Source organism: Ostrea edulis, chromosome 1 (genome assembly GCF_947568905.1).
Source record: "Ostrea edulis chromosome 1, xbOstEdul1.1, whole genome shotgun sequence".
Taxonomy (NCBI): domain Eukaryota; kingdom Metazoa; phylum Mollusca; class Bivalvia; order Ostreida; family Ostreidae; genus Ostrea; species Ostrea edulis.
This window is the reverse complement of record NC_079164.1, coordinates 92,804,391-92,831,850: the sequence shown is the minus strand read 5'-3', so window position 1 is coordinate 92,831,850 and position 27,460 is coordinate 92,804,391. Positions and strand designations below refer to the sequence as shown.

The 27,460-nt window shown below is 34.5% G+C and overlaps 1 protein-coding gene across 2 annotated transcripts in view; it reads left to right on the top strand.

The window, feature by feature from the left end:
• The first annotated feature begins 2,053 nt into the window (after positions 1–2,053).
• Positions 2,054–27,460, top strand: part of LOC125673805 (nucleolar complex protein 2 homolog) — an 89,581-nt gene continuing 64,174 nt past the window's right edge. Inside the window, exons 1-11 of one of the 2 annotated variants that reach the window (XM_056166278.1) lie at positions 2,054–2,075; positions 8,868–8,966; positions 11,212–11,587; positions 11,916–12,047; positions 13,107–13,218; positions 13,419–13,591; positions 15,449–15,559; positions 17,322–17,435; positions 18,645–18,833; positions 19,051–19,190; positions 19,401–19,512. In XM_056166278.1, the coding sequence (XP_056022253.1) occupies positions 8,881–8,966; positions 11,212–11,587; positions 11,916–12,047; positions 13,107–13,218; positions 13,419–13,591; positions 15,449–15,559; positions 17,322–17,435; positions 18,645–18,833; positions 19,051–19,190; positions 19,401–19,512 (1,545 nt within the window). In that variant the 5' untranslated portion in view covers positions 2,054–2,075; positions 8,868–8,880. Of the gene's footprint in view, positions 2,076–8,615; positions 8,739–8,867; positions 8,967–11,211; positions 11,588–11,915; positions 12,048–13,106; positions 13,219–13,418; positions 13,592–15,448; positions 15,560–17,321; positions 17,436–18,644; positions 18,834–19,050; positions 19,191–19,400; positions 19,513–27,460 lie in introns of those variants that run through there. The other variant, XM_056166276.1, reaches the window with a different exon arrangement.

Below are 27,460 nucleotides of genomic sequence, written 5' to 3'. Positions count from 1 at the left end.
GAGCAATAATTTAATTAATGTGCATATCAATTCAATCAATGTTCGCAATAAGTGAATAATTGTTCTCTTCAATTTAATTAATATCATTAGTTCATTATTGATATGCACAATAATTCTTTTAGAGAGAGCAACTATCTAAATAGAGATATCTTCGATTCAAGATATCCACAATTGAATTAATGATATCTTTAATTGAATGTCGTTGCTCTCTTTAAACGAATTGATGCACGAATTAATCCCTTATACAAAAGCGATGTACACAATGACAGATATATTCAAGTGAATTAAAGAGACTTTCAAATCATTTATACCGAGCTCCAAGTTAAATTTTGTGAGCAATAATTCCACTTATTTGATGCGCGTATCAATGTGAATTGATGAGAGCGATGCACGCATCAAATCAATTATTGCTCCCATCAATTGAATTCATGCGTGCATTAATTCAATTAATGTGCTCAGTAATTGAATTGGGGATATCTTCAAATAATTAAAGATATCTTCAATTATTTGAGTTTATGTTAATTTGGCGCTCGTACATATCTGTCTGTTTGCAAAGCAGAACTAATAAACACTGGTAAATCGAATTTAATTCCTTCGATAATTTTTAGAGTTTTGTTCACTGGTCGTTATTTCTGTAAAAAATTGTAAAGAATATAGGGGCACAGATTTCAAATAAATAATGGTAGGAACCAATTTCTTTACAAGCATTTTAATTCACCGGACCACTCCATCTTGTTCATGAATGATTTTGGAAAAAAATTACCAACACACAAACAAATATTAAACATTAAGTACCCCTTTTCGTATACAATGAGAAGATCACTGGATCAGGACCCTATAGGAACTGCACTTCCCTATGGATGCAATGATAATGTATATGATGTGGGGAATTTTACTAGACCACAAAGAAATAACGTGAATGTGATGGGACTCTTTCCCAATACCCAACGACGGAAACGTAGTCATGGACATCGTTCACATCAAAGACCAAGTATAAATGATGTTAAGTTTGATCCATCTTTACCTTACGTCAACAGACAATAATGAGGTCCACATCATATTCGTACAAAACTTTACTCTGTTCCATGGAGAAGTTTTACATACGTTATTTGGAGAAGCCACAACTAGTCTATATTTGGATTTCTCAACACCTGAATATGTGATTATCATTATGGATGTTGCCAATCACAGGTCCTTTAAACCACCATGGATGATATTCCTTCCAAATCATGCCGCCAGTTCCGTGAGCTAAAACTTACAAACAAAGGAATGGATGCCGTCAACATAAGCAACATTCTTCGTCATAAAAAAAGTTCAGTCGTGTATTCCGACTTATTTCAAGTTCAAGTCTACACCCTGTATTTCCTACAAGTATACTTCTACTATTGCATCCAAACTTTTTAGTTATAAACAAACTTTGCAGTGCCTAGATATAGACCATCCACCTACGTGTTCTTGTTCTTCGTCTTCTTTCAACTGTAGTCCAGCTGGACATGTCATTACTGGTGATGTGATATAGTTAGAAATGAGGACCTCAAATCACTTATTCTAAAAGGTCCTAAATACAGAGAACTTTGGTCTTTCAACTGATGACAGAACTTCATCTCTAGTATGAATTATGTCGAAGATTATGCCAGGCGATGGGCTAAATATGAAAAAGAAGAACTTGATTCATTGTCAGAGTCGATTAAAAGTACAACAGGAATATTAGAATCCCGCACTAGACATATTTAAACAAAAGTACGTACCGTATCATCTACCCTTCTGTGTTTAGTAAACCAGAAGTGATAAAGAATTAGATAAGTCATGTAGGTTACAACATTGTCTTTGTTTGTAAGGCTCATCATTACAACTGTATTTCAAATGAACTTGGCATTAACTTCACTTTTGGTAATCGCACTTATACTCCGGCTACCATTTCAAAAGATGAAATTTTTCAACCATGCTTCAGTTTTAGGCACATTTGGTATCCCAGTCGGTGGATGGAATGAATATGCATGAGTTACCGTACCTATACTGGATTCCTAAACGACATAAAAACCCCTACAAACAGAGATACGACATCGCTGGATCCAGTAAGTGCTCTCCCAAGCTCCATCTTTGTTCCTTACGAAAGTATTAACAGCTATGAAAGAGAAACTTCAAACTGACTGTGCGACTACACATGCCAGAAGTGGTGTAAATCAAATGTGGATTCTAAAAAAAAATTCTAAAGAACTTTTAGTGAACTTGAAATCGTGAAACTTTTCTCAGATCAACAACATTCATAGGCGTAGCTTGGGATCGAATATTACCGAGGCAGGGGGTCTGGGGGGCTGCGCCCCCCCAGAAGCTATCGACATTTTAACAACGTAAAAGGTGTTTTTTTTTTTTACCGAGGCAGCTGCCTCGGTTGCCTCAATGGAAGCTACGCCACTGACATTAAAACCTATGACTTTTCAAAACTTTGCACGACCGTTCCTCACGATAAATTAAAAACTAGACTTTTTGACATCATAGACAGTTGCTTCTTCAACAAAAATGGAAAACGGAGATATTCATATCTAGTGATCAGTTATCCAAAAAATTACTTTGTTAAACACCACTCTGGTTTCACGCACAAGTATTCTGAAGTTGAAATATAAAATATGCTAGAGTTTCTTATTGACAATATCTCTGTTGTCTTTGGTGATCAGGTCTTCCAACAGTCTGTTGGAATTCCCGTGGACACGAGTTGTGCTCCTTTGTTAGCTGACCTGTTTTTATATTCACATGAAGCAGAATTTATTCAGAAACTTCTACGTGAGAAGAAAAAAATCTCTTGTGTTCTTCAATTCGACATTTAGATATATCGACGACGTTTTATCTATTAACAATAAACACTTTCATTCATATGTCGAATAGATATATCCCTGCGAGCTTGAAATAAAAGACACCACAGAGTCCTCCATTTCTGCTTCATACTTAGATATATTATTGAAAGTAAATATTAACGGCAAATTAACAACTCATCTTTATGACAAACAGGATGGTTTCGGCTTCTCCATCAGCAACTTCCCATATTTATGTAGCAATATTCCATTATCACCTGCATATGGTGTTTGTCTCTCAACTTATTCGATACGCGGGAATTTGTTCTGCGTATGATCAGTTTTTAAATCGAGGCAAGCTACTGACAAACAAGTAGGAGTTTTAACAGTCTGGCTTAAAGTCAGCATTTCGCAAATTCTATGGTCGTTATTACGATCTAGTTTGTCAATACAACCTATCATTGGGTCACATGCTGTCTGACATGTTTCATACCGATTGTTAGATCGTTCGTGGCACACTGGTTTTAACTATGAATATCTCCATTTACCTGTCCAAGATATAGGCCTCACGGCGGTTGTGACCGGTCGACAGGGGATGATTAATCCTCCTAGACACCTGATCCCACCTCTGGTATATCCAGGGGTCCGTGTTCGCCCAACTATCTATTTTGTAATGCTTATGATTGATCACTGTTCGTTATCTTCACATAGATATGGCAGTTACATGTATTATCAATGTCCGTATGATAACAAGAACCAATGCTTAAAGGGACATGGACACGTTTTAAGCTGAGAATTTTCAAATTTCATTTTCCCATTTTTATTGTTTACAATGTTTAACTACAGTGTTTGTAATGGTCAACCAAAATTTTAATGTCAATTGTTGAATTACAAGTGAGATACAGCACTCACAATTCTTTGTTCATATAAACAAGGCTCTTGTCATGTTTTGTTTACATGTATATAGGTTGCTTAATAGAAAATATCATGTTTAAAACAAATTTAAGTTAGATGTGACAAACACTAGAAACTGTTTAATTGTGTTGAGAATTAACTTGTAAATTGAAAAAATCTGCCCTGAACGAAACTTTTACTAGTATATTTAACCTATGCAAACAAAAACATGCCACGAACCTGGTTTACATCTTGACAACTGACATTCAGATTTTTGCTGACTACTAGAAATACCTTAGCATTCTAAACATTAAAACTGGAAAAATAAGTTTTGAAAATTTTCAGCTGAAATCGTGTCAAACAACAAACTTCTTACAGAAAATGAGATATAGTGTCTCAAACACCCCTACCGTCAGGTTGCCAAAAACGGAAAATGTTTGATTTCGCATTAAAAAGTGACCCAACTTTATTTCTGGAAACACCATTACCCAAAACAATAAAAAGCAGGTGTAATTACCAATTTAGAGTATGCTGAATCCAATTCTGGATTCCTTTTACTCCACTTCCTTACAGAAAATGAGGTATAGGGCCTTAAACACCCCTACCGTCAGGTTGTCAAAAATTGAAAATGTTCCATTTCACATTAAAAAGTGACCTGAAAGTTATTTCTTGAAATAAGGCATACAACAGAAAAGGAAAACAATTAATACTAAATTGTTCCATGAACATTCTTAGTTGTTTTGGAAAGAATATATCTCACCTCTGGACTTCACAGATACAGGAAAGGAAGAGGAATACGGAGCAGATCAACGATCTTAAATTTAATCAGATTGGGCTATAGCCTAATGAACTGATGAACAGGAGCAAAAGTACAATTAATAGGAAAACTGATTTATTAAAAAACAGCAAGTCTTTTCCGAGAACTTCTGGTAGAGCTGTCGGGGGGGGGGGGAGGGGGGGGGGGGGGGGGCTGAGTTGCATCATTATCAGAATTTACCGAAACAGTGGACTCTCCGGCCAGTCTGGGGGCTGAGCTAGTTGCATCAGAACTGACAGAAGCAGAACTATCTGGCCAGTCGGGGGGCTGAGTGGTATCAGAATGTATTATTTATTTATTTTTATTTTTTCAAAATTCAGAAATTAAAAAACTGCATGATCGGATTTTTTTGTAACACTAATAATTAATGTCCCTTTATTGCGATGACTCTACAAGTACAAACCATGATATTAAAAAAAAAAAAATGAAATGATAGATAAATAAATAAATAAAATATTTGTAAGTTACTTTATTTATCTGTAAGTAAGTCACTTATTAAGTGTAACTTGTGGCAATGCAACTTGCAATTGAAAATTGCATCATCTGTAGCTTATGACCCCCTTTGCCTTGCCTTGTAATTAATATTGTTGAAAATTTGGCAAATAGCATTTTTTAACCCCCCAGTCCATACCTCACTTTTCTTTAAACGTTAAAAATCCAGCTAATTCAGTGAGGAAGAAATGTCACTACCATATTTCGAATTTCCTCTAGACTATATCAAATTAGATACCGCACTGCTATCGGTCACAGATTGACACTGGTAGGGGAATGGGGACCTGGTCTGCGAGTATGATGGAAAAGATTCTGATGAAAATAAATATTCACTCATCATTCAGAAATGTATAAACATTGTATTATTGTATACCACCGGTACGTTGTGAGTACGTTAATAATGGGAGTTATCTTTCCTTGGATATCTAAATCAATCAAATACTATATGAACACGGGCAATTATCGTCCATGTTTGACCTCAGTATAATTTATTCATGCATAAAATGTATTAATATGTCACTCTTTGTTGCGTATTTCACCGTTAAGTAAATGTTTACATATACTCGCTCTGCTTAATCGTTTCAATCTCAAAGGGATTTTCTGGAATATGCCTAATCACGTGAGATACGCTAAATATAGCTATTTTAGATCCGAACGATCAACTTTGCATCATTCGTAGGCTCTAGGTTTATCCATACTAGCCCGTAAAAAATAGGGTGGAACCTCGTCCCACTTTTCCTGTAGAAATAAAAATGGAACATGACGCGCCACCTAGCGAGCGTGGTTGTTGCTACTATTTGGCTCATTTCATGATCACAGAGCATCTGTTCTCTCCGATTGTTTAAGGTTGTACCAAACATATGTAAAATCAGTTTTCACTTATATATTTTCTTCAATTCATTAATTTGATAAATGAAATCTCCATAATACTAATACTCAAGGATATTCTGAACCATCGTCGCAAACCACGGGTAATTATTGTTTCACTCCATTCCCAAATGTGACGATGGTTCTGTGGAATGGAATGAAACAATAAACCGTGGCTTGCGACGATGGTTCTGAACAAACTGATATAATCTATGGTATGTATTTAGCATATTCTGAAAATATATTGGAAGTCTGGTAGTCTAAATCTTGAATGCATTTATTTCATCTTTGTCTATTATAAAGTAACGGGTAACTTTTGTTGTGTAGTTAGTAGAGACCTGGTATTTGGACACATGTTTAAGCAGTCTTTTGTCTTAAAATGTAATGAAGGTCAAGGTCGTATCTTAAGGTAGGAAGTCAAATATAATGACGTCATATTTGCCAAATGTGTAAATTTTTACTTAATCAAATTTTGTTAAAAGTCCAAAATATCTGAAATCCTAGGTTGAATTTTCTTTATTTTAATAGGCCTTTTTTCCAAATTTGAACTATATATTTCCTTTTTAGCTCACCTGAGCTGAAAGCTCAAGTGACCTTTTCTGATCGCTTTTTGTCCGTCGTCTGTCCGTCCGTCCGTCTGTCTGCCTGTCTGTCCGTCTGTCTGTTAAACATTTACATTTTCAACTTCTTCTCCAAAACCACTGGGCCAATTTCAATCAAACATGGCCAAAAGCATCCTTTGGTGAAGGGCTTTCAAGTTTGTTCAAATGAAGGGCCATGTCCCTTTCAAAGGGGAGATAATCACAAAAATGCAAAAATAGGGTGGGGTCATTTAAAAATCTTCTTCTCAAGAACCACTGGGCCAGAAGAACTGAAATTTACCAGAAAGCTTCCTGACATATTGCAGATTCAAGTTTGTTCAAATCATGGCCCCAGGGGGGTAGAATGGGGCCACAAGGGGGGATCAAAGTTTTACATACAAATATAATAATGGAAAAATTCTTTAAAATCTTCTTCTCAAGAATCACTGAGCCAGAACAGCTGATTTTTACATGAAAACTTTCTGACATAGTGCAGATTCAAGTTTGTTCAAATCATGGCCCCCGGAGGTAGGATGGGGCCACAAGGGGGATCAAAGTTTTACATACAAATATATAGTTAAAATCTTCTTCTCAATAATCACTGAGTCAGAAAAGCTGATATTTACAAGAAAACTTTCTGACATAGTGCAGATTCAAGTTTGTTCAAATCATGCCCCCCGGGGGGTAGGATGGGGCCACAAGTGGGGGGGGGAGTCAAAGTTTTACATACAAATATAGAGAAAATCTTTAAAAATCTTCTTCTCAAGAACCATTGGGTCAAAGAAGTTGACATTTACATGAAAGCTCTCTGACGTAGTGTAGATTCAAGTTTGCAAAAATTGTGGCCTCCAGGGGTAGTTGGGGCCACAATAGGGACTAAGGTTTTACATGCAAATATATATGGAAAGTCTTCAGATATGGGTCAAGGTGACTCAGGTGAGCGATGTGGCCCATGGACCTCTTGTTTTAAAAGATATCTTAAAATATGTACAGCGATTTTACGTTTAAGATTTGCTATTAACGAGCCATGCATGTTTATGGCACGACAAATTCACAAAAATGAGCTAAACATAGTTTCACAGTCGATAAACATAGTTTATCGACTGTAAACTATAGTTTACGGACCGTAAACTATAGTTAACGACGTTAATCTATATTTCACATCTGTAAACCATAGTTAACAGATAATCTATGTTTCACAAGCGTAAACTATAATTAACAATGAACACAATCATTAGCGATTGCAAATACGGTTTTACGACTGTAAACTACGGTTTACAAGTCTAAACTATTATTAACGAATGTAAATGATAGTTTACAGTTTGTAAGATATAGTTTATAGTCAATTAATTTGCCGAATTCACAAATAAGTGATAAACACAGTTTTGTAAGATATACTTTATAGTCATTTAATGCGCCGAATTCACAAAAAAGTGATAAACACAGTTTTGTTTAATATAGTTTATGAATAAAAATGGCAGTTAGTTATAGTTTACGATCAAAAACTATAATTAACGAATGTTAAACATAGTTTATCTGATAAATATAGTATCACAATTTGTGAAACTAGGATTAACAATTGTGAACTATAGTTAACGAATGTAAATTATAGTTTACAAATGTGAATCTGCATTTATCAGGGAAATCTGTTGTTAACGTTTATTTATTTAAAGACAGATAAACTTGGATTAGCATATGTAAACTATAGTTTACAACCGTTAAATATAGTTTTACGGATGAAAACTATAGTTAACGAATCGTTAACTATAGTTTACGGTCCGTAAACTATAGTTTACAGTCGATAAACCTAGTTTATCAACTGTGAAACTATGTTTAGCTCATTTTTGTGAATTTGGCGTGCCATACATGTTATATTGTACATCGCGGTGAATTTATTTTGTCACAGTTGAGATTTAGTAACAATTAAATAGGTCAGCTCCACAGGCACTTGTTTCTGTAAAACACTTACGACCTCTGTATACTAATAACAACACGTGTTGTTATTAGTACACAAGAGGTCGTACAAGTGTTTTACTGAAACAAGTGCCTGTGGTCCTCTATAGATAATTTTTACATAGGGCGCATTCTTGTCATGAAAGTTTAATTTCTTTTAACTGGGTCTGATACCCTTTATTTGACTATGTGGAGAAAAATAAAAATGATAAGATAGATTTCTTTTATTTGTGTATTCTTGTGATTGGGATCGAGATACAAAAAATTCTCAGCAACATAAACATAACGTCACTTCCACCACATCGAAAGCATGGCACTCTCACAAGTATTAGCAAAGAAGAAAAGGTTTAGAAACGGTTATTCTGTTACATAATTGCATTATATATATCATCAATGTTTTGAAATAAGTTTGTGACCGGATCATTTGGTTTGCAACGTGGAAAGTTATTCTTTATCACTCATTTATCTTTTCAGAAAACTAGCCGATATGAATGCAGATGAGTTCATGTCTGGCATAGGTTCCGAAAGCCAAGCTACAGTTGGAAATACAAATATAAAAAAGAAAGCATCAAAGTATGTCAAAAAGATTTTAAATGTTAATGGATCATAATATACTTTTTATGGTGTAACCGTCGAGACGAGCGATGACCCTTTATAACATCTTGCTATGAACACGATCACGACTTTAGACAGGTTGGGAACACTTCCCCAATAGCGAGATCTTCTCGCTAAAACGCAATTATCCCTCTTAAACGAGAAAGTAAACATCACCTTAAACAGGTGTTTTGGCGTCTTTATTGAAAATAATGGCACATTCCATGCAATGCTGAATAAGAACGACACACCCTCAGCATGAAGCGAATTGTCTCTATAAAATCTATAAAATTGACAACACAGTCAAGAAATTTCATAACAGCGGTGCTACGTTAGAGGGAAGGAGTCTGAAATCTAATGCACATCGTGAGTGTTTTTGTTTTGATTAATATGTGTACGGTGTGACCGTTTGACCGAGCGAAGCATGAAATGGTCATTGGCTAGATAAAATGATCTATCGTTAAAGTGATAATGTCCTATGGACCTGTGGTGAGGGCCTGTCCTGAGACACAGATTATTCTAACAAGTCATTGGCATGTCGCAAGTGATGATCATAATTCCATTAAGTACGATAAATCACAATTCATTTAAAAATATATTTTATTTATGAAATTCCCCTTGCACTAAACACCCAGAAACATCTAAATATGAAAGGGGGCATATGAGGATAAATAAAGGATCTGCCTATTCATTTAATGCGGGGAATATACAACCAGGCGACGTAAAGCGTGCATTTTGACGTCACATTTAGCCTCGGCTTTTCTCTCAAATCGAACAAATGTAAACAACATTGTATCCCATTTGCAATTTAAAAGACAGTTAAAACTAAAACAAAACTAACCAACAAATTCAAAGTGGTAAAAATGTAAGCGTAAATATATCGTATATTTTTATTTAAAGAAACTCGTGAACTCTACAACTCGTTCATCTATTTAGTCGTATTACTCTTTTCCTATTTGATGTTTGGCTAAAAACTGTAACAGTAATAATTATCCCATTCATTTTTAACAAACTAAGTGTTTGAATTACAAATTGCACATCAGTCTTGTATTTTTGGCATTCCAAATTAAAACACGAATAACCGTAGAAGCAAATAACGAACAAAGCAATATGGCGACGCCCATATGGATCTCAAAAATTTCAGTGAACGTATGTAGAGATTATCTCCATTCCTTTGCTGATTTTCTCAATTTTTTCTTTTACATATATGTTACCTTTAGAGCCTTGCTTCGCTCTGTAATATATTTGCAGAAGTATTGGACATTCAGCGCTCCAAGTTTCGAGTATAACGGTCACATTTGCGACCAGAAAATCGATTTTGCAACTAGAGATTATGATTAAGTCGCATTTTCGCGATTGGAGAAAATTCGGGCATCCGATGAAATTTTAAAATCAGGATCGGAGGTGTAAATAAATATTTTTCGGTCTCCAGCAAAACAATGTTTGAAAAGCAATCAAAATGGTTGGAAAACGAGGTTTACAGCACGCATATACGGGGGTTGCATTTTTATTGAAAGATATCAAATTAAAAACACAACTTGCAAGTCTTATTTACAAATTCTTTTACCATGGCAAGTAGAAATTTTGTAATTGGTGACTAGAAATTTTAAAATGGTGACCAGCAATATTTTTAGCTTGCCATTTCGCAACCTTATAGCAAATGTGATTTGGAGCACTGACATTTTAGCACTTTTTCTTCTTTTCTTGTGAAACACAAAGAGATGTACTCCACGGGGGTTTCTCGGTTGAACGGGATATATTTACTCTCACTAGAGAGGGATAATCATGTTTTTGCGAGAATATCTTGCTATAGGGGAAGTGTTCCCAACCTGTTAGATATTTGATCTGCCTATTCATTTAATGAAATTGTTTATTGTAACTTCATATTTAGCTTTGATTTTTCTTTTTTCAAACAAAGTAATTATCAACAACAAAATGAATGAAGATATGAGAAAACTTTTCTGGTTATTTAAAATGCTTGTGGTATTTTTCAAACATTTTATTTTATTTATGGATTTTTTAATGAAGTACTTCAGTGACAGCAGCATTTTTCTTGAGCACTTTGGGTAATCCCCATAACTGTTCAGCGGACGAAGAGCAAATCACTCAAATGTGTAATTATGGGGGCGAGTGCATCACTTTGCGACGTGAGCTTTGCTTGCTATTAAGTAACTAAAATATAATTTTATATGGAACATACAGCTCTTATTTTACTATTATACAGGAAAAGTAAGGCCAAGAAATTGCCTGCCAAAACAGCAAAAATGGAGGACAAGTTGAAAGCTCAAGACCCTGAATTCTATGAGTTTCTAAAAAATGAAGATCAGAGTTTGCTAAACTTTGATGAAAGTGATGATGAGTTTGATGATGGTGATGATGATGATCTAAGTGATGATTCTTCAGGTGATGAAAAACAAACTAAAACTCTATCTATGAAGGGTATGAAAGGGAAAATAGTGATAGGGAAGAAGAAAGGCACAGGGGAAGAAGACCTGGATGATATTTTGTCTACAAGTGAAGATGAAGACGAGGATGAGGAGGAAGAGGGGTCTGATGCAGAGACAGGTGGGAAGTTCCATAAGCTTCCATCAAAATTAGAGGTATGTAAGGTCTATTAAGGACTTGACACTTGGTGCTCAGTTTTGGAAATATTAAATGTAGGCCAAGAAAGCAAACTGTGATCAGATGGGTACAGGGACACTGTCATACATAAAGTTGTGTGTAATTTTTTATGAAAGACATATTGCTTAATACTGATTTTCTAAGTTTCCGACATTTAAGTTAGTATTGATACAATAAGTATAATGTGCTAGAGGCTATGTTCATTTTTTTGGTGACAGACATGGGATGAATCAACAGGATTCTATGGGATTATGCTGAAATTCAGGTTGTATGATGATGATATAACAGCATTTATATACTTGAAAGATTGCAAGTGATGAAGAAGATGAGGAGGACGATATGGAACAAGAGGAAAGAGATCACGTATCAGGAACAGGAAAGGCTAAAGGGACACTTGTGACCAACAAAATGATCTCTCACTGGAACAAGGCACTGGCGGTAAGTTTGTTCTCACGTCTGCAGAACATTAATGATCTCTCACTGGAACAAGGCGCTGGCAGTAAGTTTGTTCTCACATCTGCAGAATATTAATTTCAGTTATTGTAGATTACCCGGTACTTATATTGTACATCAGTAATTAAAATTTATTTTCATTTCCAAGGAACCTCTTTTAAAATGAAAAGTGTTGTTTTTATTCATTCATCACTAATTCATTTAAGAAATAAATTTTATTTTTGTAAGTACATGAGAGCATGAACTGTGGTGCATTTCACCAGTATACTTCAACATGTTAGTGCTGCATGAAAAGTATGCCAGTGTGAAATGTTGTAAGATCATACCCTCATGTATTTTCAGAAAGGAAATTCATTTCTTATATTTACATTTTACTTTCATTTCTGTTGGAATTCCTAGCCATTAAAATAGACGTACTATATTAATCAGGATTCGTACGTACATTGTTCTGCATCGCATTCATGAGGAAATGGCTATCATTACAGCTGATAAAGCTATTGAAGACAAAACATTGGAAGTATAAATATAAGGGCATGAACCGTGACGCCTCACACTAGCATACTTCATGAAGTGCAGTGCATTAACGCTTCATGAAAACTATGCCGGCGTGAAGCGTTGCAGTTGCTACTCTCATGTATTTTCATAATCGAAATTTATTTCTAATATTTACATTCCACTTTCATATCTGTTAGAATTCTGAGATGTTAAAATAGAAGTACTTTATTTAATAAGATTCAAAAGTGCATGGTTCACAACTGCATTTGTGAGGAAATGGCCATCATTCTTATTGGTAAAGATATCAAAGGCAGATTTAATTTCTATATAGATTTGAATTAAGTCCTTCAGAGCATAGCTCTTACAACTTTGTATTTTGCAGACTGATGTGGAACTGAAATTTGGCCAGAATTAAGTACTCATGTAGTATAATGAATCTTCAGTACCCTGTCCTTTCAGAGTAGATTCCTAATTGATGAATGAATTTCAGTTTGTGCCTAAATATCCAAGATGTTTAGTTCTCATTGCAAGATGAATCATATATTTCAGGAGAAGCCATCTTCCAGTCTAATAAAAGATGTTGTGTGTGCGTTTAAAGCAGCAGTCAAACGTGCAGGTCATGAAACAGAGGTCAATAAGTACAGGGTAGAGGGCAGCACAGGTATGATCGACATGCTTATAGTCTTGAGAATAGTGACATTGGGTGTTTAATTTATTATGTGTTTTGTCACCAAATTATGCCATTTCAATTTTCAGTATCAAACCAGATTTTTTTTATGTGTACTGCATTTTAATTGAAATCTAGTACAAAGCATTTATTATTTTCTCAGTGTTTGATACTAGTTTTGCTTTACACTGCAGCATTCAATGGCATAGTGCGACTCTGCCTAGCACACATGTCTCCTGCACTTCACAAAGTGGCTGGTGTGCCTCAGACCACTGACCTACAAAAAGCTGTATTACCCAACCAACAGAGCAAGAAATGGAAGGCAGTCAAGCTGGATACCAAGACCTACCTGGCCCACCTGTTACATGTAAGGCTCACCACACTCTGAAATAACATCTGTTACATGTAACACTCACCTAGCTCTGTATTAACATCTGTTACATGTAACACTCACCTAGCTCTGTATTAACACCTGTTACATGTAATGTTCACCTAGCTCTGTATTATCACCTGTTACATGTAATGTTCACCTAGCTCTGTATTAACACCTGTTACATGTAAGGCTCACCACACTCTGAAATAACATCTGTTACATGTAACACTCACCTACCTCTGTATTAACACCTGTTACATGTAACACTCACCTAGCTCTGTATTAACACCTGTTACATGTAACACTCACCTAGCTCTGTATTAACACCTGTTACATGTAACACTCACCTAGCTCTATATTAACACCTGTTACATGTAATATTTGCCTAGCTCTGTATTAACACCTGTTACATGTAAAGTTCACCTAGCTCTGTATTAACACCTGTTACATGTAACACTCACCTAGCTCTGTATTAACACCTGTTACATGTAACACTCACCTAGCTCTGTATTAACACCTGTTACATGTAATGTTCACCTACCTCTGTATTAACACCTGTTACATGTAATGCTCACCTAGCTCTGTATTAACACCTGTTACATGTAAAGTTCACCTAGCTCTTTATTAACACCTGCCACATATAAGGTATTGAATTTCTTCATTCTTCATTACAAATGAAGATCTATCTGTGAGCAAGAAAAGTAAAATATAACAAAAGAATGTCTTTGGAGGAAAGGATCCCACTTCCATTACTGTATGCGGGCGACTTATTTTACACTCTACTTTCATCACTGTATGCGGGTGACTTATTTTACACACTACTTCCATCACTGTATGCAGGTGACTTATTATACACACTACTTCCATCACTGTATGCGGGTGACTTATTTTACACTCTACTTCCATCACTGTATGTGGGTGACTTATTTTACACACTACTTCCATCAGTGTATGCAGGTGACTTATTTTACACACTACTTATATCACTGTATGCGGGTGACTTATTTTACACACTACTTCCATCACTGTATGCAGGTGACTTATTTTACACACTACTTCCATCACTGTATGTGGGTGACTTATTTTACACACTACTTCCATCACTGTATATGGGTGACATATTTTACACACTACTTCCATCACTGTATGCAGGTGACTTATTTTACACACTACTTCCATCACTGTATGCAGGTGACTTATTATACACTCTACTTCCATCACTGTATGTGGGTGACTTATTTTACACACTACTTCCATCACTGTATTTGGGTGACATATTTTACACACTACTTCCATCACTGTATGCAGGTGACTTATTTTACACACTACTTCCATCACTGTATGCAGGTGACTTATTATACACTCTACTTCCATCACTGTATGCAGGTGACTTATTTTACACACTACTTCCATCACTGTATGGAGGTGACTTATTATACACTCTACTTCCATCACTGTATATGGGTGACTTATTTTACACACTACTTCCATCACTGTATGCGGGTGATTTATTTTACACTCTACTTCCATCACTGTATGCAGGTGACTTATTTTACACACTACTTCCATCACTGTATGCAGGTGACTTATTTTACACACTACTTCCATCACTGTATGGAGGTGACTTATTTTACACACTACTTCCATCACTGTATGCAGGTGATTTATTTTACACTCTACTTCCATCACTGTATGTGGGTGATTTATTTTACGTATTTATTTATGCCATAAACTCCAGCAGAGATAATATAGCAGATGTGTTCTAGTAAGCTTTCACAGAAAAATACATGTACATGTAAATTGATAATGTTGAAATCTACAGGTATTTCATTGTAAAGTATAATTTGACAGTTACTGGGTGAGATGTCGGAGTCCACCATGTTGAATGTCATCCTGAAGCATATACACAGACTGGTGACCTTCTATTCCACGTTTCCTAAACTGACAAAGCTGATGATGAAGGTAATGAAACAGCTCTATGTCATGAACATTTAAATAAATTTGTTGATAATAGTATTTGTGTTTGATTTCATCATAGATATGTATAGTATTTGTGTTTGATTTCATCGATCGAGCTACCGATCAGCCATTACCAGCAACTGAAGTGTAACCCAATTTCTTGCAATTTGATTACCTATCTTTTCATAATTATCTCCCTTCTAATTATCTCTGATCTGAAAGATAAGGCTATTGGAAACAAAAATTCAAATCTTGAAAATAGAGTCTTTTTAAAATCCTGAATGGGAAAGCAGGACCAATGAGTTAATTTAAATTAAGAAAATCCTGCCAGAATCTGGGCAAATTTACAAGTATGTGTTTGATTTCAAAACATACATGTTGAATATTTGTGTATGATTTCATCACATTTGCATGCTATTGTGTTTGTGATTTATTTCATCACATTTTTATGCCCACTTTTGAAAAAGAGGGGGCATATTGTTTTGCACCCGTCAGTTGGTCTGTAGACCAAGTCTTGTCCACTCAATATCTTAAGAACCCTTTGCTTGAGGGACATCAAACTTGGTACACTGGTGAATCTTTTAAAAGGAGTAGATAAACCTTGAGAACTTTTTCCTTGACAGACATCAAAGTTGATACACTGGTACATGTAGATGAGTAGATGAACCATATTGATTTTGAGTTCACAGGTTCAAAGGTCAAGGATCAAACTGGACATAGTAATATATATAAAATTTGATACCCATTGTAACAGATGGAACCTGATCTTTCCTTAACTCTCTCTCTCTCTCTCTCTCTCTCTCTCTCTCTCTCTCTCTCTCTCTCTCACACATATAAAAAACCTGTCTGTATTCCTACATGATCCTTGGTATGCATATATTGAACATGTATTATGATATATATAGATTGTTTACAAAAAAAAAGTAATTTATGTCTCCTCTATATTTTGAGAATCATTTGCTTGATTGACACCAAACTTGGTACACTGGAAGATCCGAAGGGGTAGATCACCCCTATTGATTTTGAGGCCACAAAAACCCTGTGTCCACATAAACGCCCATGATCTAATATCCATTTCTCCTTTCTGTTGAGTTTGTAATGAATTGCATTATTCAGAACTTAAGTAAAAAATACTAGTGTTACACCTAAAGTAAATCCATATTTCATGTAACACCAGAATCCACACACTTAGTGTTATTCAGTACTTTCAGTAAATACCAGAATCTACACACTTAGTGCTATTCAGTACTTTTCAGTAAATACCAGAATTCACACACTTAGTGTTATTCAGTACTTTCAGTATTTGTGATTTCATCACATATCAGAAAGTTCTGAATCTGTGTGGTCAGCTTCTAGGATTCTTTTAAAGACTTTGTTTATCAACAAGGCATAAATTTCATGAATATTCAAAATTGTTTATTTCTATCTATTTCATACAAAATTATTCACAATCCCCTATTTTTGCATCAAGGCTGAACTTCATAAACATGTGCAAAAATAATGTTCTTGCATTGATTCACAGTGTATGATGTCACCATATTGTGTAGACTTGCTCCAGGTCTCTCTTCTAAGCTGTTTAAAAAAATGTTTGCTGACTGATACTACTGGTAAATTGTTCTAAATGTATCAAAGAGAGCAGAAACATATTTAAAACAACTTAACATAGAGACTGGAGCAAGTCTAATATGTGTGCTAAAATCCAAACTGGTGCATGGTTAACTGTACGCATGTATTATATACATTTGTTGGTTGCTATGTCTTTCAGAGAATGATATCTCTGTGGAGTAAAGGGGAGGAGACTGCCAGAGTGTTAGCCTTCTTATGTTTAAACAAACTGGTGCTAGTTTCACAGAAAACCCTCCTGGAACCTTGTATGAAGGTAAACAAACCATGTCCTTGTGCTGAATCCTGTATGTTACATTCACTAAAACTGATACAGTGGAACCTCGTTAATCGGAACACTGTATTTCCTAGCTTATTCACTAAAACTGATACAGTGGAGCCTCATTAATCCGGACACTGTATTTCCTAGCTTATTCACTAAAACTGATACAGTGGAGCCTCATTAATCCGGACACTGTATTTCCTAGCTTAATTGTCAGGATAAATGAAACATCTAGATATCTGAATCACAAATGTTATATCTTCTTGTAATTAATCAATATTACTACTTTAGTGATGTGTGTATGAAACAAACATTAACAATTTGCTTTATTAAAGAAATCAAGGTAAATGTTAACATTTACATGCTGTTCAAAGCACTAAAATCCATGTCTTCTGTAGATATTTGCATGTACAATTTGTATTATTTTATTAAGGCTATCTAAAATATATTCAGGTCAAAAATCAGTACTACAAACAAATATATAAAATTGTCAAACTATCAAGCTTTACTACATGGGGGGGGGGGGGGGGGGGGGGGGGACAAAGACAAAACCATTCAAGCTCATTATTACAAACTAATACTTGTACTTCTTTATTCTGTACAAACATGCACACTTATTATATTGATCTGTTAATAACTGAAGAGAACTCCAAGCAAAATTAGAATTATGGGTGTCTGCATTATCAAAATATGAATTGCTATATTGCTATACTTATTAGAAGTGTAAACTTTTCTAGATTTTTAAAAATCCCCCAAACTAAAAAGCTCTACAACATAATTGTACACAGGTACCCTTCACATGAATAATATTTCATACATGAATATAATGTTAAAAGATACTAAAGATGTTTGACTTCAATCACCAGTATAAAAACAGAATCTGTATTTTCTAGAATAGTTTTCACTTATAAACTCCTTTGATCTAAGTGAGCCAATATTACATCTACCTGTAGTAATCATTGAGTGTTATTTATATGTGTAATAATCATTGACAGGTATTTGTACATATAGTAATCATTTAAAGTTGTTTGTTGATGTAGGAATTATTGAACCCTTGCGATGTCTTTTTACTTTAAAAGGAAGTAAAACATTACCAAATAATATGCAATACTATTGTGTAGAAAAAGTATCACAATTTTAGAAGTGAATTTAGACATAGGTAGAAAAATTGACTGACGATAAAATGCATGTAAATTACTTCAGCAAATGTACATGTCCTACGTGAAGAACACCAAGTTTACATCACCAACCACCATTCCTCTGATCAACTTCATGCAGATGTCGTTGGTAGAGATCTTTGCAGTCGACTTTGTGCAAGCCTACCAGCATGCCTTCATCTACATCAGGCAGCTGGCCATACATTTACGGAATGCTATCACAGTCAAGAAAAAGGTTAGAAAACTGGTTTTAAAGTTTTCAGAAGACCAACAATGATTTTCAGAAAGCACTACAACAAAATCCAGGTTTAATTAATACAAAAGCTGATGTTTCATCTTACAGATATGAAAAAGAACTGAGTATTTAGAACTGGGAAAACATGATAATGATATCTTGAACATTTTTGGTTTGTTTACAAGATATATATTTGATTTTGATATTTTATTATTAGGAGAATTGTCAAGCGGTGTATAACTGGCAATTTATTCGGTGCTTGGAGTTCTGGGTCCGATTACTGAGTAGCAGTCACCCCAGTGAGGCCCTGAGGCCTCTGATTTATCCTCTAACCCAGACTATCCTAGGGACCATAAAGTAAGGATTCTTCTGAACTTTTAAAGATGTAACCAGGAAACCTGAATTTATACAATTATACCTGCTTGTAATTGCTTATTTCTAAATTGAGATGAATCTGTCATTATGTAACCATGATGATCAAATAGTAAGCTTCAAACAGTCTATCCAGACAAAAATTTCAACCACTTCAATGCATCAAATTGTAATCTTGTCTTCTTTCATTTTAAGATTGATTCCGACAGCTCGGTATTACCCTCTGCGATTTCATCTGATAAAAGCCTTAAATCGACTTTCCCAAGCCACAGACACCTATGTACCGGTTCTGCCCCTGATTCTGGAGGTGAGTAGCAGTAGTCTTAGTACTAACATAGCTGACCCCTGAAACCCCTGAAAGGTCATGGAGTAGTACATGTCGGATGTCCTAACATTTGCCAATCTAATTAAAATCAGACTTCTTAGATACGCGCAGTATACTTTGCGTAAGAAGATCTGACATAACCCGACTAGGGGTCATGTTCATGTGAACTTTATGTTAGCCAATCAGCGCGTCGCCAATGAAATCGTCAATGTTCACAGTTCAAAGAAAATGGCTGCGAGTGTTTGATTTGAAAGAAAACACATCGCAGCCAGATGTGACGTCACAAATCTCCGTTTACGTTGACTGGTGTTATTTAAGTAAACCATCTTGAAAACTATTGAAATCATACCCATCCCTATTCATACATAAATCACATTTCACAATTAATTTAATTTTGGTGTATTTTATATTGTACATTTTGTTGTTTGTATGAATGGAATAGATTAGATATTCTCCTTTAAAACCTATTCATTTCTGATACAAGATCAGTAATAAAACAACATAACACACTAAATGGACTAGCAACGACACACAGCAGTTTTAATGTTGTAACAATACAACGTGCTATAATTGCATAACATTTATATACAAGTTGGATTAGTATAGAATTTAAATGTGTTAACAGCTCTACATGTCGTCCTAAACTGATTTTACATCGTTACCCGATTAAAACTGGTTCTATTGAACCGCATGACTGAACATACCTATACAGGTATTCGAATTGAAAACTTGAAATATCCGGAATAATCCATTCATTATAATTACCAAGTAGAAATTGATTTCTGTCTAATTCGTTCTTTAAACAAAAGAAATCACATTTATTGCGAAAGTTTGAAATTCCTTATGTGAGAATAAACAATTTCATAGTGTGGAATAAACTTTGTGGGAGAGAGATTAGTGCAACTTGTTTACGAATTGCCGGGAACCGCCTAAATAGCCATCATTGTCTGTATGGCGCAATCTGACTGGCTGATAGTTCCTATGAATATTCCAAGCGAAAGGTCATGCGAACATGACTCCCTATGGGGTTATGTCAGATCCTGTTGTAGCGATTGTGAGCGTATCCTAGGATCTGATTTTAATTAGATTGTAACATTTGCCTATACGGCTTCATGCTGAAATGCAGAAACAGTGACTTGGTACATGTGCACTGGACCAGAGTCACTTGTCACACCACATGCACTATAGTACTACTAATTTTGAAATATGACACAGATTTTTGTCAAAAGAGTAATTTGAAGTATTGGTGCTTTATTTTTTGGGGGTGGATTTACATTTTATCTTATTGTATTTGCCTATGATTTACCCCCAGTATATGAATGGAATTCCATGCAGTTTCATTTCTTGGCAAATTACTTTCAACTACCAAAGTAGGCGAGATATATGGTATTTATCTAATCCCAAAGATATTTGGTATTTATCCCATCCCAATGACCAACATTCCAGAAGTATGAATGAGTAAACAAACTTTATTTAACGTTCAGAGGATTGACATTAATTGGATTGTGTATCAACTCCAATAAACAGGTTACCCTATTTAAAAACATGTACCTTCAGTTATTTTGAAACTTGTACTTGGAAATTTCCTAAGGAATGAATATAATTTTTGTCCAGTTTATATGATACAGCCAAGTTTGGAGCAGTTTTTGAAAAAATATACAACGAGGGGATTAAATAAATAAGAAATAAACTATTTTAAACCAGGTTATTTTGTTTAATCTGGTCAGAATTAATTTTATTCTTTATAATTTGATTATTTAAAGCTTCTGATGTTCCAATTGATGTCAACACTAAACATATAAATTTGGTATGATGTAGAGTAATGTATGGAGAATCTGTATTTTGGTATGGTGTAGAGTAATATATAGAGAATCTGTATTTTGGTATGATGTAGAGTAATATATAGAGAATCTGTATTTTGGTATGATGTAGAGTAATATATAGAGAATCTGTATTTTGGTATGATGTAGAGAGTAATGTATGGAGAATCTGTATTTTGAGTTTGTGACATCATCTGCAGCTGTCGTGCGAGATGATATTAGTAAAACAATCATACAGATGAGAGTCAAACAACCCTTTTGTGTTTTACAACAGAAATTATGATATAACCTAGTCAGAGGTTGTGTGTAGCAAGAGTTGTCTTTCTTATGCTTAATATTTCATGAACTTTCACGTAAAATGATCAGAAATGTGTAACTAGACAATTTATAAAGTATAAACTTTCAGTGTCAAGTTGGAAGATCATTGTCATAGTGCCTTCATGCAGAAATTCAACAATGGAAACAGCAGTGGTTTGATTGGTGTAAATATTTACGTCATTCTACGTATGATGTAATACATAGTGACAATTATTGTAGTAAAAATGAAAAAAGATGTAAAAATATTGTCAGAAAATACCTCAATATGTGTTCCCAAAAATATTATGTGAATAACGTAACAGGGAATTATTGAGTTTTATTTTTTGATTTAGCAATATTTACAAACAAACTGGACATTTATTCCTTTTCTGATATGGAAACACAAAGCACAGGAAATAAAATATTGTATATACAGTGATTCAGCAAAGCCCTTTGATATTATTTTTAATTTACGGTGACTGAAATTTTGTCAGTACTTTAGAGAATTCCCGGAATTATATAATATTGGGGTTGTTGTTGTTGTTTTTGCATGATTAGATCAGGAAATCATGTGTGTCAGTAATCCACATGATTAGATCAGGAAATCACGTGTATCAGTAATGAAGTGAAAATTTGTAAACTCCCAAAGACTGGTGTCCACAAATCAAAATCCTGAATTATGAGAAAATTTGTGCACTAGAATTGTTCTGAAACTGAATGTAGCAAAATTTTCTGGGATATTTTATCTGTGTGTGGCTCTTTTAACATTGTCATGAAGTTTGTAATCTCTTCATGAAATACAATTTATTAAACAGCTTCATTTGTATAGAGTATGAATCTTGATAAATATAGTATGTATGTCTATTTTAATGGCTGGGAATTCTGACAGAAATGAAAGTAGAATGCAAATGAAAAATTGAAAATAAATAAAATGGGAGTATGATGCTTCAAACTGCTAGCTAGGGCATGTCTTTCTTCATGAAGCGCAAACATTTTTCATAAAGTATGCTGGTGTGTAGCATATTGCATCTCATACCTTCATGCATTGCCAAAAATGAAATTTATTTCATAAGTATAATTGTATTAGATTGCAATATTTCAATATTCTTTTGATAGTCAAATTCAAATATTCTGGTATTGTATAATAAAAGCCCCCCCCCCCTCCCCTTGCCCTTGATTTCCCTTATTACCTATATATTACAGTCTCTGATCGTAAAGTTTATACACATTTAGTCATCACATATAAAGATTAGGACCTTCCCAGACCTTGGGCACTCCAGGTGCAGCTTAGGTAACACCTACTGTACAGGTAACCAATGGCATATGATATTTTTGTTGGGTGTTTATTTATAGGACAGATATAATTGGATGTAGTGAATGAAGTAATTTGGGTTTGTTTCAAACTTTGAATCAAGAAAGTTTTCTAGGGACATGAATTAGCATTGTAAATCATGTCACCTGCTTGATCGAGGTATGTGGCAAGAAAATTAGAAAATTTTCCTCTTGCTTGCCAGGTATCACATGAAATTTTCCAACTATCTCATGACTAGGAAAGGTGTACTTGGTAACTTATTGTACCAGGCTGATAGAGTGACCGATATTGGTATACACAAAAGACATACATGTAAAGTAGGGATTGGAATGTTTGCACACTGTTGATGTACTGATTTTTCTCTTTTCTAACTGTGACATATTGTTGTCTACAGTTAATGTAGAGCTGACTCTGTTTATTCACTTTGGAATTATGTGAAGGTCTGCTGTTCCCCCATTTCTGATTAAGTGTTATCTAAATATAGATGAAAAATGTGAGAAAAATTAGCTCTAAATCTCTTAATTATAGACACATAGGTGTATGCTGCTTTTAAAGCAAAATATCAGTCAGAAGTGCTATATGCATGAGACTGGAATAATAATGTGTTGATGTACCCAAAGCTCACTGTATACTGTAGTATGCAAGTAGTTTTATTTTTTGGCAGGTGGTCTTGTTGGCATACCTACCACATGTAAAGGACTCATAGTATCATAGTCATACTGGGAGGTCGTGGTGCTGAGCATGCCAGAAACTCCCCCTCCCCCTTCATTTTTGCCATGATATATACATCATGTTTTACTTTGGCAAGAGCTGCATCAGCAAAATTTTATCTTGTGAATGAAGGATATATTTTGGGAGTAATTTTAAACTTTATTTCATCAAAATATTACTGTTTGTCACTTTGCACTTAAGTTTAAGTTCTTAAGCACAACAATTTCGTCTTTTCAATGCTTATTTTTCTTAATGGATTGCTGTGAAGCTTTATTTTTAGGAGCTTAATCTAATGATGAACTTTACTTTATCAGCTAAAGTACAAACTATCATTCTTTTGGCATTGGATGACTTTCTACCAAAAGAACTAAATATACCAAACCCATTCTATTTTTACTCAGTCTACCTAGCCTCAGAGATTATAAAATCTCAGTATGAAATAGGCTATTGTAATCTGCAATGTCTTAATTAGCTGAGCTTATCATATCTCAATGTGATGTTGATAATGCATTTAGCTAGATCTTTCTTCTGTAATATAATGGTATTGGAGAAGACTAAGATTTGAATTTGGGACCTCTGAATCCCGGGTTGGGTACTCTCTGGACACTGGCAGTTGAACTGATCTGCCCACAACAGTCATCCCCCTTTGAATGTGTTCACTCCCTGAAGACAACCAGGCTCACCACTGGCAGGCATTTTCACCTGTGTTCTATGACAGGTCTGACGGCACTATATCTAATTGGAAAGGAGAAAAGTTAATGGAACAAACATGGATTTGAACCTCTACCGACTGAGTTATCTGGTTAGCTGTGGTGGAACCAGCCACACACTGCTAGTTATACAAATGACAAAATAAAGGATAGATATGTGATCTGGTTACCTGTGGTGGAACCAGCCACACACTGCTATTTATACAAATGACTTTTACTCTGCAAAATAAAGGATAAATATGTGGAAAATATGTATTTACAAACTGGACAGAGAGATTTTTTTAAAACTTGAAATTTGTCAGACTTTGAAACGGATGAACTTATCAAAGTTTTTTAGCACGTGAATTAAGAGATAGTGGTAGGGTCCATTAAATTGCGTCACAAGCCAAACACAAATGATGAAACAAGAAGATCACATGATCCTCACACATGTTTTTATTAAGACAACTTGTCATTACTTAACAATTCTTACATCATGCAAGAAAGTACATGTACATTTGTTTGAATCTGAATGTTTGCCAGCTATCACCTGACTATGAAAGGTGCACCTGTACTAGCAGGCGTGACTTTGATTGGGTGATGTAAACAAACAACTATATATGAAGTATGATGGGGAAACGTGCACACTGCTCTGTTGTTTTGTTTTTTTATTAACCCTCATTCTGATGGACTGATCAAGGTGCCCTCTGTTATTTGAGATGTCATATGTATTCATTGTACTGTTTACTTTCAAAGTAACCATACAGGCTTTTTTCATTCTTTTTGAAATTTATATGTGGAATGCCTGATACGGGAAAACTCTGAGAACTCTAAATGTTTCCCCTAATACATGGTATCAAAAGAAGCTGGAAGTATGAAAAATCCTAATAAATCAGGATTTATAAAATTTGAAGAAAGAAGATAAAAGAGGATATAATAGCCAGATTTCTAGTTCAGAATTAAGCAAAGTCCGTCATATGTTACTATACTCAAAACAGGTACTGCAGTATTTCTGTTGACACGTGTATATCCTGGATCACATGTACTAGAAGGTTGTGCCTGTGTGCTAGAGTACTGAACAAACATGTCCCCCTGAAGTATCGTTTTTGGCTAGAGCTGAGCATCAACAAAAACTATGAAAGAGGAAATAAATTTTCTTACATAGTTTCCCTCTGAAGTACAGATTTTAGATTACCGGTATTTTTGAATAAGGTTTCCCAATACTTATTTCCCTATTGCTTTGATTAGCTGTGTTTACCTTTATTTCATCAGCTGAAGTACATTAAGGCTGTTGTGTATCCTGTGGCTGTGATTTACAGTTTTGTACAGTGTTAGATGTACTTTGTTCTGACCTATCAGAGATCCAGAAACTTAGACATTGTATATACATCATGTACCTAATTATTTAACACTCTTAGACATTGTATATACATCATGTACCTAATTATTTAACACTCTTAGACATTGTATATACATCATGTACCTAATTATTTAACACTCTTAGACATTGTATATACATCATGTACCTAATTATTTAACACTCTTAGACATTGTATATACATCATGTACCTAATTATTTAACACTCTTAGACATTGTATATACATCATGTACCTAATTATTTAAACTCTTAGACATTGTATATACATCATGTACCTAATTATTTAACACTCTTAGACATTGTATATACATCATGTACCTAATTATTTAACACTCTTAGACATTGTATATACATCATGTACCTAATTATTTAACACTCTTAGACATTGTATATACATCATGTACCTAATTATTTAAACTCTTAGACATTGTATATACATCATGTACCTAATTATTTAACACTCTTAGACATTGTATATACATCATGTACCTAATTATTTAACACTCTTAGACATTGTATATACATCATGTACCTAATTATTTAACACTCTTAGACATTGTATATACATCATGTACCTAATTATTTAAACTCTTAGACATTGTATATACATCATGTACCTAATTATTTAACACTCTTAGACATTGTATATACATCATGTACCTAATTATTTAAACTCTTAGACATTGTATATACATCATGTACCTAATTATTTAACACTCTTAGACATTGTATATACATCATGTACCTAATTATTTAAAAGTGAAACACTCTTAGACATTGTATATACATCATGTACCTAATGAAACACTCTTAGACATTGTATATACATCATGTACCTAATTATTTAAAAGTGACAGTTTTTATCAAAAAAAAATTACATTTTTTTTAATTATCAAAAGTTACAGTTTGCAAGTTTTGCAAAAACCATCAAATATGTAAGTATTCATCTTGTACTCAAAAATGGGATAATATGTGAAGACTTTTAAAAAGACTAATTAGAGATGGAGTGAACATTCTCTAGAAAGAGGTGGAACTTAGCAATTCCATCTACACCCCCCCCCCCCACCAATAAAATTAGAATGGCTAACTCTTACCAACATAGGTGCCTGGTTCAAGGATATTGTGCTGTAACATGTAAACAATAGAGGAAATTTGAACTATGAATAAATGTTTCTCTCAACTTTATGTTATTTCTTTTTTGAATATTTTGTATTTCTGGTAGCATAACTTTTTCATTCATTACCACAAAAATTAATACTAATGAAGCCACATATAAAAAAATTAATTTGTCCCACTAATTCATATTATATTATAACAAGGCTTGCAGGTCAACATACCAACATCCCATACCATGCCCCAGAAAAGATATTTTTTTTTATATAAAAGTTATTAGCACTGCTTACCAGCAGAATTTCAATCCCCCTTCAAGCCCGACTATTCTTATTTAACGATTCAAATCCTCTTATAACAGCTGTCTCTTTATCTTTTATCTCTAATAACTTTGTTCTGTCAAGAGTCAAAAGAATGAGACGCCTATGGGCCGCAGTGCTCACCGGACTCACATTAGCCATGCTGTTCGTAAGAAAACAAAATTCTGAAAAGATTTTTTACCCTCTTTTTTTAACCTTGGAAAATTCTGAACCCATACGATGACCCCACCTAAGCCCCATGGGTCACCCTGACTGAACTTGATTCACACGACACAGGGATATATCAATATTA